Genomic DNA, 19,751 nt, shown 5'->3' with positions numbered 1-19,751 from the left:
AGAAATCTGATATGGGTCTCACAAGGCTAAAATCAAGCATTGTTACTTTCTGGAGGCTCTAGAGGAGAATCCATTTCCTTACCCATTTGAATTTTTGGCCAAATTCAGTTCCTTGTGGTTATAAGATGGAGAACCCTATTTTCTTGCTGGCTGTCAGCTGAGGGTCATTCCTGGAGTCCAGAGGCCACCCACATATCTCAGCTTGTAGCCCCCTTCCTTCTTTGAAGTGAGCAATGGCAGATTGAATCCAACTCTCCTAGAATCTCTCTACCCTAGTCTTCTACCCTCTTCCACTTTTGAGGATTCATGTGGTTAGACTCTAGGACCCTTTCAGATAAACATAATTTCCCTATCTCAAGGTCTTTAACTTTGATCACATTTGCAAAGTCCCTTTTGTCCTGTAAGGTACTATATTCACAGGTTCTGAAAATTAGGCTGTGGATATCTTGGAGGAAGTGAGATTATTCTGCCTACCATAGATATATTGTGGGTTTTTTTTTTTCAAAGATTTTTTTATTTTTAAGTAACCACACCCGACAAGGGGGCCGAACCCACAACCTTGAGGTCAAGACTCACATGTTCCACCAACTGAACCAGCCAGAGACCCCTGGGTTTTTTAAGATTTAAAAATCTAATCTTAAAAATGTTTCTGGGGCACCTGGGTGGCTCAGTCAGCTAAGCTTCCAACTTCAGCTCAGGTCACGATCTCACAGCTTGTGGGTACGAGCCCCGTGTCAGGCTCCGTGCTGACAGCTCAGAGCCTGGAGCCTGCTTCAGATTCTGTGTGTCCCTCTCTCTCTGCCCCTTCCCCGCTTGCACTCTGTCTCTCTCAAAAATAAACATTAAAAAATAAAAATTGTTTATGATCCCATTTATACGCTAATGAAAAACCGTATGTACATATGTGAAAAAGCTTGTCAGCAATCCAATGCTTGTATCAAGCGCAGAACAAGAAATGGAAGCCAGACAGTAATGGATGATGGACGAGTAGGAGATGCAGGAAATGGTCAGTGCATGTAGCGAATTGAACATTGTTTCGGGTGTGTAGTTTACCTCTGGAGCAGCACATAAGAACGAAAGAGATACATATGAGGCATGCTATAAATACGGTTAACTGGCCTTGGTATTTCCAAAAGAGTAAGTCCCAGCACATCTGTTCAAAATGACCGTTTTGGAGGGAATCCGCACAAATTAAAGAGCAGCGACTTTTGCAATATAGGGTAACATTGGCTTTTCTGGAAGGAGCCAGCATGGGCTGGTTCTGCTTCAAAGGTGGAGCACATGAGCAGATGGCTCATGTGAGGAGAGAGCAGGCTTGAATAGTTAAGGAAACTCCAGGTTTTCTAGAAATCAGCCCAGGCCTTTGTTGAGCATACAGTTATTGTTACCAAAATGGAGATAATGCCACCCAGTCAGTTGTATGTTTAAGAACTGGTAATAATGCATCTCTCTGCATAGGATATGGCACAAGATAGATACTCAATTATTGATATTATTATTCCTCTGCCTAGAAAGGACTCTAAAACATATTAAGCAATCACATAATCGCTATTGGATGAATGGGTGGATGCATAAAACTATGAACAAATAGTCCATTACAGTGAACTGCATATTTTTCCAGACGGAGTTTAAATACCATTTCCTTTGGGAAGCTGCCTCCACCTCAAGCTACCCACATTTTTCTCACTTAATAGTTGCAGGTTTCAGAGCCAGACTGCCCGTGCTTGAATCTTGGCTCTACTATTTATTGTGTCTTTGGGCAAACCAAACTCTCAGCTTCCTCAACTATAAAATGGGGCTTCACTACAGTATCTACCTCTCCCTCATAGGGTTTCTGTAAAGATTACGAGGGTTAATCTATTTGTCACACTGCCTGACACGTCGTAAGAATTCAGTAAACACCAGCAATTGCTATGGTACCATATGCCACATTTTACAAATGGTTCACTTGTGTAGCCACGAAAAATAAGTTCCATGATCATAAGAACTTAGGTGTGTTCTGTTGACTGGCTAAAACTCTGCCCTGGGATCTAACAGGCATTCAACAAACAGCTGCTGAATGTGAATACCTACCGACCAAACACCATGAAAGTGCCACAGTTCCAGTACTACAGACTACTGGCAGTACTACCCAAGGGAGGCAAGCAAGAGACACAGGAATACTCCAGTTTATAAACTTTTTATTTAAAAAATAAAATTATAAACAAAATACAGAAAAATATTGACACCTGTGATAACAGGGAATTGATTCCTAATCTTTAGGGTAGTCTATTTTCTTGAAAGAGCAAAATCATGAGTTTTATACAGAAATTTTATTGTGCAAAGGAGGAATGTACTTTGTAAGGTTCATTTGTACTAGGCATTTGGCATTGACAGAGAAGGTGTTTCTAGGTATACATTCAACACTCTGCAGCATATTTACATTCAAGTTACATCTCCAAATTCTATGCCAAATACAATCTAACTTACCATCAAAAAGCCCTCAGATATAATTCTGTTTATTTGGTAGGAGTGCAGTATGATTCTATTAGAAATAATTTTATGCTCCTAGTGGGTCAATTATATTTTAACTATTTCAACAAAATTCACGGACCTTTTTCTTCCCAGTTGAAGCCACACCTCTTCTAGACAACTTAAACACTAACAAAATTTGGCCAGTTACAAAGTTATGTAGTTAGTTTTTTCCTCCCTCCTTACAAACATCACTAAAACTTTCAATGGAAGGACACTGGCTCTATTAAATTACTTTTTCTTTTACAGTAGCTGCGACACAATATGTTTCCAAGTTACAGTAATTTTCACTTTTTAAAAATTGGCTGAAGCACTCTTCCCTTTCAGTTGTTACCAAATTCTGAATTCAGTTACCAAAATAAAACACATTAAGAAACACAGTTTTCTCAAAACTTTTCTCCATTTTCCCAAACATCCCTCAAATCAGATTATTTATTAACAATTGGTAAATTTTTTGCTTAGTTTCTCTCCATTACACCAGGGTAGTTATTATAATTTCTTGATAATCTTACCATTTTGTGTTTCAAGGTATGATTTATTAAAGTCAAAAAAATTACAGACAGCTTCCATCTCTGAGTAATCTATCTGGACTTGGTGAAAGGTCAAGATTTCATGGGGACTGGCTTGGCAAACAAAATATCAAGGTTCGAAAATTCTCATGCCTCCAAGAGATTACAGACAAATCAAATCTACTCATAATGTACCAATTCTTTCTTAATCATTTCAAATTAAGTTCACTTCTAAAAGTCCAGTAAGATAATTAAAGACAAAACAGTGGAGACAGATGAATTTCATTTAGTCGAGCTCCTTCTAACTTACTTCAGGTGGTAACTTCTCCTCCAGTACACGATGGCTGGCAGTTGGCAGTAGGCTGCTGGGCTGATACCACTTCTAACTCAGATTCACGAACAAAAACCACTGCATCACCACTTACATTTATTAGACACTGTGCCTATACAAACAACAGGACATGTTTGATCACCAACCCAATAATATGCTTAAAATTTTCTGTTATATTAGGGGCAGTGTTGCATAGCAGAAAAAGCACGGGCTTCTAAGTGACTAGAGAAAAGACAGAAAACCCAATAGAAAAATGAGCAAATGAAAAGAAGGCAACTCCCAAGAAAACTGAACGAAAAGCCATTAATGGGTTTCTTAAAGGAACAATACTGATAAATTTGCTCTAAAATTAATCCTAAGTAACAGTCTTTTGCTCCCACTAACAGAATTATTTATTAGAGACAGATAAACAGGAGCACCTGGCTAGCTCATTTGGTAGATAGAGCATGTGACTCTTGATCTAGGGGTCAATGGGTCAAGCCCACACTGCGCATAGAGCCCACTCTAAAAACAAACAAACTCTGCTGTTACTACAGAAATAAATAGTGTGGCCACATAGGGATGCACTCTTTACCAGTTAGAACTGGACAGATCACAGTCCAAGCCAGCGCTATCTTTCACAGTAACTTAGGAACAAAACTTCCAGCAATACTTAAGAATATCTGGGATGTGAAAACAGAACCTGATCTATGTACGACCATGGTTATTAATATATTTATTAAAACATTATTAATGTATTTATTAAAAATGTTTTAAACATTTATAATCAAAAAGCTCTGAAGAGCAATTCTCTTTGGTGGAGGCTGGGGAAGAGGGTGGGAGATTGGAAAGCCATGGGGGAAATCTTCAGATTCCCTCGTTGGACGCTTTAACCTACATCTCACCTGGTTTTTATTTGGATTCTCCATGAAGACACACTGCTTCATTATGTAGGAGACCACAGCATTCCCTCCTAATGCAGCGACATGAGCTCTCACCATTGCAAACACTTCAGCAATGAAAGCATGGAGAAAACCACTGACTCCTCCTTCCTAAATGACAATATGCAAAAACTCAAACTATATATGTGTACATTAATGTATATAAAATACCAAATAATATATAGTAAAACCTCTTAAATGATCTTAATATAATAGATGATAATTTCCATTTCCCTCATAACAAGGATCTGTTGCATGAATGAACACACAAACCTTTACTGAACACATGTCGGTGACAGGGGTTCATATCCATACTTTACAGATGATGAAATCGAAGCTCAGAGAATGTGTAATATGCCCATGACTAGCTATGACCACATAGCTAATTAAAAAAAAAACCAGAGCAAGAATTCAAATTGTTTCTCCATCTTCAACATCTCCATCAAATCATTCCTATCATTCACATAAATTGATGGCAAAATTAATAATAAAAGTTGTCTGCTATCCATATCCCCCATCCTCAACCATGTTCCAGGCACATTTGACTTATCAGTTTTTCAAAAGTGTCCAGCACTTTTCCTGCCTCAGGGTCACTGTACATGCTGTTCCTGAAGGCTCCTCCCCAATTTTCCATCAGAATAACTCTTACTCAATTCCTCGGGTCCTTGTTTATATGTTTAACTTCCTCAGAGAATCTTTCTCTATCAGATCTAAATTATGTTCCCCTGTTATTTCCTCTGATAACCCCTGTTGTATTTCTTTATTTAATACCACTAATAATTATACATAAGTTACATGACTATTTGTTTAATGTTCACTATGCTCCAGGTCCACCAGACTGTAAATTCCAACAGGTCAGAGACTTCCATCTGTTGTGCTCACAACTATATGCTAATACCTAGTTCAACAGGTGTACATACTGAGTAGTCCATACATTATTTGTCAGGGAATGAAATCCAGTAGTTTGGGGAATGTTTTCAGTGTTCAAAAACAAAACAGAAACAAAAATCTAGCTGAGAGCTTAAAATGCTTTTCAACCTCAACTTTCCATGAATTCTACTGGAGGTTATTTACAGTCTAGGAAGAAATTTCCAACTTTAAACTGGAAGTTATGGGCAAAATTCAATGCACAGTTAGAAAAAACATCTGACCAGACAACACCTTTCTTAAAAAGCCATAGTTTTGTAAAGGTACTCTCTCTGTAATTGAGGAACTGAGGTATTTCAGTCTACTTCCAATTCATCATACCTCAGGACATTTTTTTCTTTCACTTGTATCTGTTTTCTTCCTGCCTTTTAAATCTAGAAATTCTAATGACAGAGTAACAGAGACTAAATAGAGGGTAATTCTTAAAAGATCATATAATTGTAAGCAAATAACTTATCAAGTAACAAATAAATTTGGAATACTATGCCATACAGTTAATATTACAAATCTCTGTTGAAGAGAAATACACTGTAATGCAACATTTTGGGGCCTGGCTCTCAAGCAATAGAGAAGGCACTTAGGAAACAAAATTTTATGGATTAACATAATGCAATATCCACATGTTATTAAGAACAACTGGAAAGTTAATCTACCTATCTATATCAGATTCTCACACCCAACTTTCTTTGTCAAATTTAGATGACTTAACAGTGTTACCTATTTTAATTCTATATTAAAAGGTTTTTGAGAATATATTAAGATAGTATCTTTTCCATCTCAACACAATTAGAATATGGTTAAAAAAACTAACTTACCATAAAGAAAACATCTATCTAATCAATCTGTCAGAAGTCATTCACTCATTTACACAAAAATATCTATGTCTACTCTCTGCCAGGCATAGTGCCAGGTGCAGAATGGTGAGCATGATATTAAAAGCACCATGATAGGGTCACCTGGGTGGCTCAGTCAGTTAAGCATCCAATTCGGCTCAGGTTATTGATCTGAAAGTCTGTAGGTTCGAGCCCCGCATCAGGTTCTGCACTGATAACTCAGAACCTGGCGCCTGCTTCAGATTCTATGTCTCCCTCTCTCTCTGCCCCTCCCCTGCTCTCTAAAAAATACATAAACATTAAAAAAATTGTTTTAAATAGCAGCCTCCCCATGAAAAAAACAAAACAAAACAAAAAATCAGCATGAGGGCAGGGTGCCTGGGTGGCTCAGTTAGTTGAGGGTCCAGCTCAGGTCATAATACCAGGGTTGTGGGATCAAGCCCCATGCTGGGCTTCATGCTGAGCATTGAGCCTGTTTAAGATTCTCTGTCTCCCTCTCTTTCTGCCCTTCTCCTGGCTCAGGCTCTCTCTCTCTCTCTCTCTCTCTCTATTAAAAAAAAATCATATAAGGACTATTATTTCTAAGGAAGTATAGAAACACTGATGATGATACAATGGGAAAAAAACACAGTTGAGGCATCTTTATAATGTATAGACTTAAAAAAAAGTGAAGAGTTTGAGTTTCATACCTCAATAATTTAAAAATCTCTCTATTCACAATATTTTTTGTTTGCTCCAGCTTTGTTTCATAAGACACAATGTAAATACAATTTTTTTCCTGAGTTTAAATTCCTATGTAATGAAAGATATAATAGGCTGATTCTGATTCTCATATGTGACCACTCAAAACATTATAATTACTGTTACCCACTGTGAGGTAAGAATTTGAATAAATGGCATTCTCATATCCTTCTGGAGGGGAATAAAAAATAGGCAGACACATTTTTTTTCAGAGGGAGAAAAAAGTAGACATAAACTATCCACAGACCTCTAGCTATAATATAGTCCCCTACAGTTTCTAAATGTAAACCCATAAAAACTGCTATTTAAATAATCTCAGGCAAATGACTACTTGAGAAAACTAAACTGTTCTTTCAGGCTTTTAAGGCTCTAATCCAACATGGATCAATTTACTTGTTTTACTTATGATAAGGCTCTGGAACCTCTAATAATAAATGAAATTAAACCCAACACAACTCTTGTAATAATACTCGATGCTATATGAAATTTGGTAAATCTAATCTATAATCAATCCAGACAAATTATTAAAAAAAAAAAAGAAAGAAAAGGTGTGTGTATGTGTGTGTGCATGTGTCTGTCTGTACTTTGGCAAAAAATAACAATGTGAAATATGTTTGGTCTTGATACTAATGTCTTCAATCAGAAAATGCACAAAAACATTATCAAATTATCTACCTCACGAAGAGAAGTTGTTTCCCGGATAAAAAACATGTTAATTATCCCAAGATATTTGGTTATTTTTGCTCCAGGAATGAAAGAAAGAGGTGTCATCTTAACAACCCCAACTGTAGAATTTGCACAAGGTGGAGCAGAACGGTTCCGGAAATTTCCTTCACCCATTGGACTTGCTTTTTCAACGGTGACAGCTAAATTTGGAGAACAAAAAGCAAACATCAAGATCAGATGATGGTAACTCAATTCTTCCCTAAGGTTTCCAAATAAGCGGTGACAACATTCAGCTGTCTGTGAGGGTAAGCCATGTCATGAGAGTAAAGACATTATCATGCACTGCATGCAATTAAAGAGAGAGAAAGAAAAACGTGAGAGGAAATGCTGAAATGGAATTCTTTTGGAAGAAAAATGGCATTCCTGCAAAAGAAAATACTGATGCAGTGTGGCTACAACACATAATGATCGTTATAAAGTGAAGAAAAAGAAAAAGCAGGAGAGCATTAAAACTTATCTGCTGTAGGAACAAATTATTACAAAGAGAGTGTGAAAGTTGTTATATTTCCCAGTGCAGTTTTTCCATCTTTTTCAGACAACTTCATCATTGTCAACTTGTAGATAAACCTTATGTTAACAAGTTGTAATGGGTTTCTTCTCCAAACCTTTTTGGTCAAACTCATAATTTTAAAAACAAATGACCTTGGCTGTCTAAAAGTTTTTTATAAAATAACATAAATAATAATAGCTAGCACTTATCAAGTAACTACTATAAGCCACACATGAATATATATTATCTAATCCTTACAACCCAGCAACATAGATATTATCATCCCCATTTTACACATGAGCAAATTGAGGCTCAGAGAAATTAAGTAACTTGCCCAAGGTCACACAGCTATTAAAATGACACTTCTAGGATCCCAAACCAGATCTGGCTGGTTCCATATCCTGTGATCTTTCCTCTAAAACATTGTTTCTTCTCTTTTAATGTACTATAAATTCTTTCAGTCAAATACGTTTATCTCAAAGTCTATCAAAACACATGGAGTATAAAGAACATGTAAGTAATGATCCTGATTCCAGCAGTGAGCTAAGAGTTTACTACTTTCTATCCAGAAATACCTCCATTCTGTTAGCCCTCTTTATCACTCTTAGTAAACTAACAGATGCCATATACTACACAGTGGCAAGGGTCCTTAAAGAGTATCTCTTCTATAAGAGAGCTCATAATTTCCTTCCTTTAGAAGGATATAATATCTACACACTTTTAAGAATACCTTCACAAAAAATAAAAATTTTAAAACATTATTCTACAGTTAAAATGAACAAATCTAAAGGCCCTTCAATAACTTTTGCTAAGTGACCATTAAGAGTCTGCAGCTTTCACACTCCAATACATGATTCATTGGCAATGTTATTACAGGGTAGAAAGGTCTAGCCTTCACCACTGGGAAATCAGGGATATGCTTCTCAGATCATAATGTGGTAGAAACATCCGCCTACTTGTCTTAATTGATCCGCGCCTTATGGTCTGAGCTTTCAGTTTAATGAGCTCTATCCAGTTGCTGCATCTGTCTGCAAAGGAACTGTAATCAACTGACGTTGCTGAAAACACAGACAGAAAACAAAAGAAAAAACAAAGAAAAAATATGGATGACGTCTCTTACTCGTCATAACACTCCTTCCGATGATGTAACTTAACTGTAACTTAGAAAAAGAATGGTCCTTTTCAAGTCAGATATGAGAGATAGTAAAGAGTCAAGCTTTAGACACTGATTTGTCCGAAACCAAGTTCTCAATTAGCTGGCTGAGCGTTTTTGGTGATGTCAGAGTTGTGTGGTCTCTTAGGGGCAATGGAAGCAAGGCCTATCCAAAATATCAGTGCAAGGACCGTATACTTCCCATTCTTTTTACTTTACAAAGTTTTAACGGTCTATATTTTAGGACTTTAAACCCTTACATTTACCCTAAAACAAAAATAATGAGGATCAAATGCTGAAGAACACAATGAAAAAAAAATCACTGGTTGACTTATCTTTTATTAAAACACATTCTACCATCGGTAACAGAAAGGCCAAAGGGTCATTTTGGTCACTATTCTGTCTTCATGTCTCATTCTGGCAACAAAGCTTCTGACAACACGAAGTAGGGAGGCAGGTGTGGGTCTAACAAGTTCTCCTTTTTAAGTAAAATAGCTTTTACTACAACTAAGCTAAAAAGAATGTCAAAGAGCTAAAAATTTTATTCTTGGAAACAGGAAAACTATTAAGATGCTAAAAACTTAAATATTAGGTTAATTAATATTTTTAACAGCACATTCCAACTACAGTAAAGCAACATTTTGGTGTCTATTCCACTGCCCAGTGCATTTCTCCAATGTCTGTATGTTTATGCACCACCACACTAGAATTTCACACCTTTGGTGACTATTTGCTTAATTAGACAAACTCACCTCTCTGTGCAGCTGGTATACCTGAGTTAGAACTTGCACTCTCCAGGTGTTCTAATAAGACAATATGAACAACATTAGCTTGGATGCTAAGTACAAGCCAGCATCTCTTCTTTGCTGTTTGTCAAAACCCTCTACAAGCCAGATGAATAGGAGGAAATCTTTATGGCTTCATTATAAAAGCAAACCAAATAGAAGAATTCAGGTTTTAAATGCAGTTTCTACTGATATATGAAAACTAGCTCAGTTAATAAATAGCATGTCAAGGAAAACTACTTGTTATTGTAACACAAGAAGAGTTTCAGAAATATTACAGACATGAGAAAATATTAACATAGTAACAAATGTTAGTAGGATGAAAGCAGGATGAGAAAACTATGCAGAGAAATTAAGAAGAAAATCTAAAATGAAACTTGCAAAGGAAATATTTGGGGAGGGGGAGGAGCCAGTAAGATTGAAAATTGCAGACAAGGCAATGACCTGTGTCTCACGGATAAACACAAGCTGCTTACTAGCCATAACCATCCCCCTAACTACCAACCCCCTTCATTCAAGGACTTCACGGTCAACAGTTCCCTCTGGTGGCATTAAGACGTTGTGGAACCAAAAACTACTCTCCACAGACATGGCTAGGAACCCAAACTAGAATCACTCCCTTTCCAGGAATCTCATAAAAAGACCATCCAGAATTTTCCCTAGTATTTCATATTTTTATTATAGCTATTTAAAGTATTGTACGGATTTAGGGGCGCCTGGGTGGCTTAGTCGGTTAAGCGTCCGACTTTCGCTTAGGTCATGATCTCACGGATCGTGGGTTCGAGCCCCGCGTCGGGCTCTGTGCTGACTGCCAGTTCAGAGCCTGGAGCCTGTTTCAGTCTGTGACTCCCTCTCTCTCTGACCCGCCCCTGCTCACACTGTCTCTCTCTCTCCTAAAAATAAATAAAACATTTAAAAAAATAAATAAGTAAAACTTAAAAAAAAAAATAAATAAAGTATTGTACGGATTTAAACAGCACTACAAAAAACTTCTGAGAATAATCATCCAGTTTTTTTAAAAAAATCATAAAGTAACATATTTTTATTTCTGCTTAATGTGTTATTAATTTTTTGGTGATATTCTTAAATTAATGAAGTTAAACCTTATATCAAATAAGGTGTGGACAGGTTCTTGCTAACTGAGTGTGTGGAAGTATGCATACTCTCTCTCCCCATTTTTATAAAGCAAGTGACCACCAGTTAATATGGGAAAGTGTATAGTGGCTGACATTTCTCTTACAATACAGAGCTGTTTAATAAAAGGACTCACTAGGTAGGGTCCACAAAATGACTGTGAGACACCATGCTGTGGGTGTGCCCTTGACCCTCATGCCCTCAAGACTGTAGATCTAGACAGGAAGAGTCCTCCCTGATTCAGTTCCTCAGATTCCTGAGGAGTTTTAGAAGTCCAGGAGGAGAAGGAACCCACAGGAAGGAGACTAGAACAGAACGGACATTCAGAGGCCTCCCACATCTTCAGGAACAGCTAGCTCAGGACTGAAACAGACACCGTGCAGAAGGTGGGACAGCAAATGCCTACCCTAAGCCCCCATACCCCGGGCGGGTCCCGGGGCTCTCCTATGTCCTATGTAGTATAGACTTGTGGAGTGGAGACTCACAGAAAATACACTTGACCTTAGGAACTCTGTGAAAGTTTTTAAAATGAGGGAACAGGGGTCAAAAGCTTTAACAAATGCGAAAATTACTAACATGAAATTATCTTCTATAACTCAGTATTATCTGGGCAATATGAAATTCCCCAGTGACTAGCAACTGCATGTAATTTAATAACAAATGTCCATCAAAAGAGCTTAAACATGTAGAAAGTATCTGTTTCCATCTCTACGTATCAAGTGAAAAAAAACACAAAGGTACACAATGATCTGTAAAATATTTGTTTTTTTTAAAAGAATAAATAGAATATCTCTGCACAGACAGACAATAAATCTGATTAAGAGTAGTTGCCTCTTGAAAAGGTAAATGAATGGAGAAGGGAGCTAGATTTTGGACTATTTGATTTTTTCATAAGCTTTGAATGTTTTACCGCATACATTTATTACTTTTCCCAAAAAATTTTTACAAAGAGTGTGGGGGGGGGGGGGGGAACAAGGGAAATGTCTATTCCCTGCCTTCATATATGTATATATTTGAATTAACATTTGAGGAAAAAAAGTTTTTAAATTGCAGATATTCTTAAGAAAAGGTTAAGGGAGATGATTTTTTATCTCACTTCAAGATAGTTGGTTCATTAAACATGCTTGCTATGATCTTAATTTTTCCCACAGAGAAAAGGTCCAAGATAAGGTGGTCCTGGAACAGATGAACATAGGCACCTCAGACATCTGAATACCTCATTTATCTAAGGACCTCAGATTTTTAGTCACTCTGCTCCTCTAATTACAGTTTGGCTTTCAAGGTAATAAGCTTTGCAAAAGAGAAGGTACTGCAGATATTAGTTGTCTAGCTCACTAGCAAACTAGCAATTCTGGTGAAAAAGAAATAAACGTATATGCAATCTCTAAGCCCCTACTTTAATAAAAGAGAGAGAGGGGCACCTAGGTGGCTCTGTCAGTTAAGCTTCCGACTTCGGCTCAGGTCATGATCTCACGGTTTGTGGGTTCAAGCCCTGCATCACACTCTGTGCTGACAGCTAGCTCAGAGCCTGGAGCCTGCCTCAGATTCTGTATCTCCCTCTCTCTCTGGCCCTATCTGCTCACACTGTGTCTCTCTCTCAGAAATAAATAAAACATTAAAAAAGAGAGAGACAGAACATATTTCACATCCAGGAGTAAAAATCTTATTAAAATCTTTTGAGATTTGTTGAGTAGCTAATGCCCATTGCCAGCGATTTGTATATCTATGTGGAAAAGTTTGAGACAAACACTTCTTATGTTAGGGATGTATCCCCATTCTAGCTGCAGAAAGTCTCAATCAAGCCACATAGTAGCTCACTTCTCTTAAAATTTCCTTTTCCACTGGATACAAGAAAATGATTATTTGGCTTCATTATCCCCAAATGAACAATCCTAGAAAGTTAGCAAGGCAAACAGAAAATAAAGTTTTATTATTCTCTTAGTACACTCTTAAGAGTATTTAACAAGCCCTATCAGTGTGGGGCGGGAGACTAACCTAGGTTAAAAGCAGTTGAGTGAAAATGAGCATACTGATGATAAACAGAAAATAATGTGGCAAGGCTCTTCCTCCCTCAATTATACATGCTCCAATGCTTCTGAATTTTGAGACTTCTTCCATTCTCCTAAATAACTCGTCACAACCAATGACAAAGGTATCCACTGGCAGTGATACAGCCCTACACTGACTGCTAACTTTTCTGACAACTTATTCACATTAGAATCTACAGAGCATCTTTGCTCTGAATAATTAAAAACTACTTGAGATAATCTTATCTGGTCATCTTAAGAAAATTACCAAAACTAAAAAAGTCCCTGAAACTTCGAAAGATTCTCTGGCAGATTAAAAAATGGGATGCCTGGCTGGCTCAGTCGGTAGAGCAAGCAAGTCTTAATCTCAGGGGTTGTAAATTCAAGCCCCATGATGGGCAGGGAGCCTACTTAAAAAAATACGTATGCAATCTTAAGTCTTTAAAAACGTATGTTTTATTTAGCTATTTAAACACTCTCAGTTTTAAGTTATTATGATCAAAATTTAGCTTTATGTCTCTTTCAGCATTTCTATCACTCTATAATACACTGATTAGCTATATCCTATAACTATAAAATCTGGCTTAATGACTGAGTTAAATAAATTATGTGTATAAATATTCGGTATAAACCTTGTCCATAATGATATTCAAATATTGGTGGATTGATAATGAAATTGCCATAGTATAGCTAAAAAATATATATATATATATATATTTAAAGCACAGAGAAAAATACAAACAGCTTCAACAGTCCACTAGGGGAAAAACTCACTATCATCACAATATGTACATTAGATGACAAAGGCAATTAGCTTCTCTACTTGGGTCATTAAAGCTTCCACTTGGGGCGCCTGGGAGGCTCAGTGGGGTAAAGCATCCTACTTCACCTCAGGTCATGACCTCGCGGTTTGTGAGTTCGAGCCCCACGTCGGGCTCTGTGCTGACAGCTCAGGGCCTGGAGCTTGTTTCAGATTCTGTGTCTCCCTCTCTCTGACCCTCCCCTGCTCATACTCTCTCTCTCTCTCTCAAAAATAAATAGACATTAACAAATTTTTTTTAAAATAATAAAAAATAAAGCTTCCACCTTATATAATTAAAGGAGTACAACAGCCTAAACCACTTGTCCTCTTTAATGCCCATTTTATGTTGTCCTGCCTGTTTCTAAGCATTCACGTCTCCTCTCTATCCCACCCTTTCTATCTTCTCTTCCAAACAACCCAGTAACTCAGTTCAACTTTCTTTACTGCTTACTCCTTCTTCCGCAAACTCTGGATTTTACTGAACTCAAGCTGCCTTGAAGAAGCAGATTCCTTATCCTTACTTCTCCATCCATTCCCCTCCCTTCCTTCCTTTCTTTCTCCTATGCCTCTCCCTCCCTCTCTTCCTTCCTTCCCATATCTGGGATGAGTTTCTCATATATTTTCCACTCTGCAGTTTCTCTTTTCCTCTCAATCTTCTTCCCCTCAGCATCTCTCTCCTTTCAGGACCTCCCACTGAGGGTCAGGGCCATCAGTAACATGGAGAACTTCAGTGTTTGTTATTGTTGCTACCATTTGGCTGTAGTAACATAAACAGACTTTAAGAAGAAAGAAAAAACAGACATGCAATGAATTGTTAATACATAAAGGTACTTTTAGCTAGTGTAAAGAACTATGTAATAGTTGTAAGAATTTAGAGCCATTATTTGTGAGGATAAAATAAAAGCTAACTTTGTAGATTTTATAGGGTTATATTTCAAATGGCTAGTTTAAAATAATGGGAGGCAAGTCATTCAATTTAAAAAATTAAACTATCGGGGCGCCTGGGTGGCTTAGTCGGTTAAGCGTCCGACTTTCGCTTAGGTCATGATCTCGCGGTTCGTGGGTTCGAGCCCCGCGTCGGGCCCTGTGCTGACTGCCAGCTCGGAGCCTGGAGCCTGTTTCAGTCTGTGACTCCCTCTCTCTCTGACCCTCCCCTGCTCACGCTGTCTCTCTCTCTCCTAGAAATAAATAAAAACATTAAAAAAAAAATTAAAAAAAAAAAAAATTAAACTATCTTCTAAAACCAAATTTGGTTTAACAAAGAAGAACCCTTATAGCCTCAATAAAAATAAAGACAAAAACTTCAAATGCGAACCTCTAATTATGGAGTGTAATGTATTGACGGTCTAAGCCAACTTGTTTTGTTTAATATGGAAATCAAGAATCTGACCTCTGCTCATCACAGTAATCAGCAGCTGCTTAATGCAAAGGGTACTCCAGCCAGCCTACAGCTTATGCCATTGAACAGGAGGGTATCCCCCCAGCACACAAAGCAAAATGAAAGCAGGATCAAGTTAGGTATAAAAGACTTTTCTTCTATACACTTTCATTTGACAGTATATAAAGACTAAGTAGACTTAATTAAACCTTTTAAAATCCTTAAACTCTCAGAATTTTAATGAAAACTATTATCCTATCATAAACTTATAAAGTATTTGACATATATTTGTAGTGGCACATGATTCACATACATTTGTCTAAGATCTTAAGGTCCACAGTATGGTACCTAATATATTGAGATTTAGGTCTTTAGACATACATTGAAAATAATTTGCTAACCTTTTATAAAAACTACATGCATAAAAGTTTTGAGATATACTGCAGCCTACAAGAAAAATCTTACTGATATTTTAAAATTTTTACCCAGATTACTTTCACACACATTCCTATTGTTACTGTATTTGTTCTATGCCTTTATGTATATAAATTCATTTGTATATGTATATATAATATGTATCTATATATACATAATATATATTTATATATATAATGGTCTCTTAAAACCATTTCAGAGTAGGACAGTAAATATTTAGAAAAGTATCGATATTAATGATGGGAAAAAACATTATGAGAGTGGTATAAAACATCTGCTATCCTTTTTCTCATAATACAGACTCATGTAAATATAAGTAATTTATGTTGATGCCACATCATCTATGTTCCTCATAATATTCATCAAAGAATTCTGACGACCTCCACATGATAATTTCCTGGAAGAAATTACTCAGGCTCAGCACCTTTTAATATTTCAAATCAGAAAAATCAAGATACCTAGCAAGGTAATCAAACCAGCCATAAATTTGAGACCTGCATCAAACTATTTTGTTACTTTGAGGAACAAAACCAAATATAACAAAAGGTGAAAGGAAAAACTTGAACATGGATGGACAATTCAGGCCCAGGCTTACTCTACACAGTGAATTAGAATACACATAATTGAAGCATATTTTTTTTCACACAGTATTCACTCATTTTCAGTAACACAAAAAAGGAAAGGTTTATCTACAAGTTAAAAGATGGAAGTATTAATAAATATACTGTGCATAGCACTTGAAACTACTGTCAACATAAAGAAATAACAATTTTTAATAAATCACCCTATCTGTAAAAACATGAAAACTAAATTAGGATTCAAAGTTTTCAGAATTTAAAAAAAGGGGAAAACTTCATCAGTTTAGCTGACTTTAACAAAACTATAAAAACCATAAAACTATATATTTACTTATTTATCAATATTAGTAGTTGACTTCTAAGCCTATTGTAGTTGCATACAAGAAAGTCAAGAAGTTTTTAGAGCATTTATTCCTAGTACTCTTTACCTTTCTCTCTCTTGCCTGTTACTTCCAAATTGCTAAGCTTCACTTTTGTCAGGTATTTCTATTCTCTATTTAAAACTTCCCTTCATGTTACAATGCTCAATTACTACATTCATGTATTACACTCTATCATTCCATTCTTCAGACCTTTTCAAAATCCATCCTATCCTCAAATTTTCCAAAATATTTTGTGTTAACTTCTTCAAGTATATTTAGTATAACCCATGTCCTTCTGAAAAGACTTGAGGAAGCAAAGACAATAAATAAGCATGCAACAGAAACTACCACTTACAAAAGTATTCACAAAAAGGCACAGGTAAACTTTTTAGTATTTACTGATGATTCTAAAATGTAATAGTCAAGGAAAAATACATAGTTTTTGCAGTTAAGTACTTAGCATAAATAGTTTCATATATATTAGTATTAGATGTGATGCTAGTAAACATTATGAAGACGATGATGACGGTAGCATGATCTGATTCAGTGGTTTTCAAACGTTTTGAAACTCTTTCTTACAACAATACCACATACAGAAAATCAATACATAAAAGCACACTCAATCGAAGCTGCTCTAGTTCAGAGGTAGGGGGGGTCCAGAGACCCCTTTCCCCTCACTCCCTGCTGACCCTGCCTCCTAGAAGGCCATGAGCACCTATGAAGAAACTATGGTTTGGAGAAGTTGAGTTTAAAAATTATTCATTTAACAGATTTGAAGCTATTCGGAAATTTTTAATTTAACTTAATTAAACATGAGCGTCTGATTTTGATGAATTAGCTTTTGATTTATGTTTTTAATAACAGTGACATGTTAATTATTGAAGAATCAGTCGCTATAGAACCCCAAGGAATCAGAGTTAAAGGCTAAGAGAGAATCTTAATCCTTTCACGTTTTACAAATGAGGAACTGAGGCTTAATTGGCTTCTTAGAGGTTAACTGGCCCAAGTTCTCACACTTAATCAGTTGCAGATCTGAGAAGAGAACCCAGGTCTGCTACTTTATTACTCCACCTTAGGGCCCTTCTCCACACTCCCCAAAATGAACTGCGGTATTTTAAATACTATTCAGATATGACTATTCTACTTAAAGTCTTCTTTCCTTGTTCTTTAGTTCAGAGTATCATTTGTACAAAATAGACTCAGGGGCGCCTGGGTGGCTTAGTCGGTTGAGCGTCCGACTTTCGCTTAGGTCATGATCTCGCGGTTCGTGGGTTCGGGCCCCGCGTCGGGCTCTGTGCTGACTGCCAGCTCAGAGCCTGGAGCCTGTTTCAGTCTGTGACTCCCTCTCTCTCTGACCCTCCCCTGCTCACACTCTCTCTCTCTCTCCTAGAAATAAATAAAACATTAAAAAAAAAAACAGTTTCAAACAGAGAGGGAGGCCAATCATAAGAGACTCTTAAATACAGAGAACAACCCGAGGGTTGACGGGGGGAGGGGGGAGGNGCGTCGGGCTCTGTGCTGACTGCCAGCTCAGAGCCTGGAGCCTGTTTCAGTCTGTGACTCCCTCTCTCTCTGACCCTCCCCTGTTCGCGCTGTCTCTCTCTCTCCTAGAAATTAAAAACAAAACAAACAAACAAAACAAAAACAAAAAACAAAATAGACTCATGATGTCAACAAGCACTAGTTTTAATTTCCTTTGAAAACATTTTGAAAGCTACTGCAGAAACTGCAAGTTATCAATATAGATATGACAAATGTATAGAATTTAAATCCAATTTTCTGCAGAAATCAGTAACGATTAACACAGTAAAATTAAGCTAAAAGAACCCCATATTCACAAATATATACTCCTATAGATTAGCAACCAATCAAGTCTTTTTGTGGTTGTGACTAGATCTTTGGTTTTGGTTCTCCCTCCACACCCCACCCCACCCACTGCAGGGTAAAGATAAACAAAAGGACACCTAAAGGTGATCTGAACAACCCTGTTTAAGTTAAATACAAGTTTTCTGTATAAAGTAGATGCTAAAAAAAGACATCTAATCAGTTCAAGGAAGATTCTTCACAATTCTTTTTGTTCTGGAAACTGTATTTAATTGATACATCTGAACTCATCTTATCGTTGGATTTGATTTTTCCTCTCTATTCTTTCAAGGAGTTGAACTATGCTAACATTCTCCATTGAGTTCTAACGTAGAATTTTAACTTAAAAAAGAAAGAGGACCACAGTTACCATGTTAGAAAGTTCAGACTCTGAAAGGAGCTTATCTTTTCATCTTCAAAATATGAGACAGGATCTATTTATATACATAGATAAACAGGCCTTGTAATGATTTAGTAAAGACTATAAGCAAATTAAAGACACACCTGCAATGTGAACATTACACTATTCTGTATTATAATTAATTGGTATCAGATAAAATAACTGATAAGTATAAATCACTTAAAAATTTCCCTTGCATTATAAAATGTAAACATTTGAAAAACCAATTTGGTTTGGAATAACAAATGCATCACTTCTCAGGGTAAAAAAAAAAAAAGACAACCATGAAAAAACACAAACTACACTTATTGTATATGTAATGCTATAAAATAAGGTATAGTAATTCTGAAAATTCTTATAAAAAAAATTGCCCTGAAGTCAGAAGAGAAATCGAAAATACCACCTCCCATTTTTCTCCAACATTGTACAGATCTATGTAGATGTATTGCTCTTAAGAGAAAATCACTTTGCATTTGACGATAGGGCAGTATCTTTTAAGTACATAACAATGATCCTCAAAAAATAACCAAGACTTTCAAAAGATAGCTCATCTCTTTTTTTATTTGTACTAACCCCACCTAAACCTCTCCACATACCTTCTGAAGACAATGAGTATTTTATTGTCCATAAAAATCTAAAAATTTTTGAAAAGATTCAATTGTTGCTGGAAAAAAACAAACTTTACCAGACAGAAAAAAAGTATCAATACACCATGTGTGAATAGTTACTTTGGGAAATCCAGATCTCTGAAAATAAAACTGAAATACATTTGAAGTATAAGAGTGGAGTATCACATGAAAAATTACCTTAATAATTTACGATGAGATTGAGAAATTAAAATAGGAG

At 36.5% G+C, this 19,751-nt stretch overlaps 1 protein-coding gene across 6 annotated transcripts in view; it reads right to left on the bottom strand.

The window, feature by feature from the left end:
* Nucleotides 1-2,295: 2,295 nt before the first annotated feature.
* The window catches only part of C2CD5 (C2 calcium dependent domain containing 5), a 101,916-nt gene continuing 84,460 nt past the window's right edge, over nucleotides 2,296-19,751 (bottom strand). For 2 of the 6 annotated variants that reach the window (XM_039238575.1, XM_039238570.1), the window contains 5 exons: nucleotides 9,894-9,944; nucleotides 8,945-9,046; nucleotides 7,448-7,638; nucleotides 4,236-4,382; nucleotides 2,296-3,463 (listed from right to left, as the gene is read on the bottom strand). In XM_039238575.1, coding sequence (XP_039094506.1) covers nucleotides 3,332-3,463; nucleotides 4,236-4,382; nucleotides 7,448-7,638; nucleotides 8,945-9,046; nucleotides 9,894-9,944 — 623 coding nt within the window. In that variant the 3' untranslated portion in view covers nucleotides 2,296-3,331. The remainder of the gene's footprint in view (nucleotides 3,464-4,235; nucleotides 4,383-7,447; nucleotides 7,639-8,944; nucleotides 9,047-9,893; nucleotides 9,945-19,751) is intronic. The other 4 variants (XM_039238571.1, XM_039238573.1, XM_039238572.1 and 1 more) reach the window with 4 other exon arrangements.

This window comes from Hyaena hyaena, unplaced genomic scaffold, assembly GCF_003009895.1.
Source record: "Hyaena hyaena isolate Hyena2069 unplaced genomic scaffold, ASM300989v1 scaffold_143, whole genome shotgun sequence".
Classification (NCBI taxonomy): Eukaryota; Metazoa; Chordata; class Mammalia; order Carnivora; family Hyaenidae; genus Hyaena; species Hyaena hyaena.
This window is presented reverse-complemented; position numbering and strand designations above follow the sequence as displayed.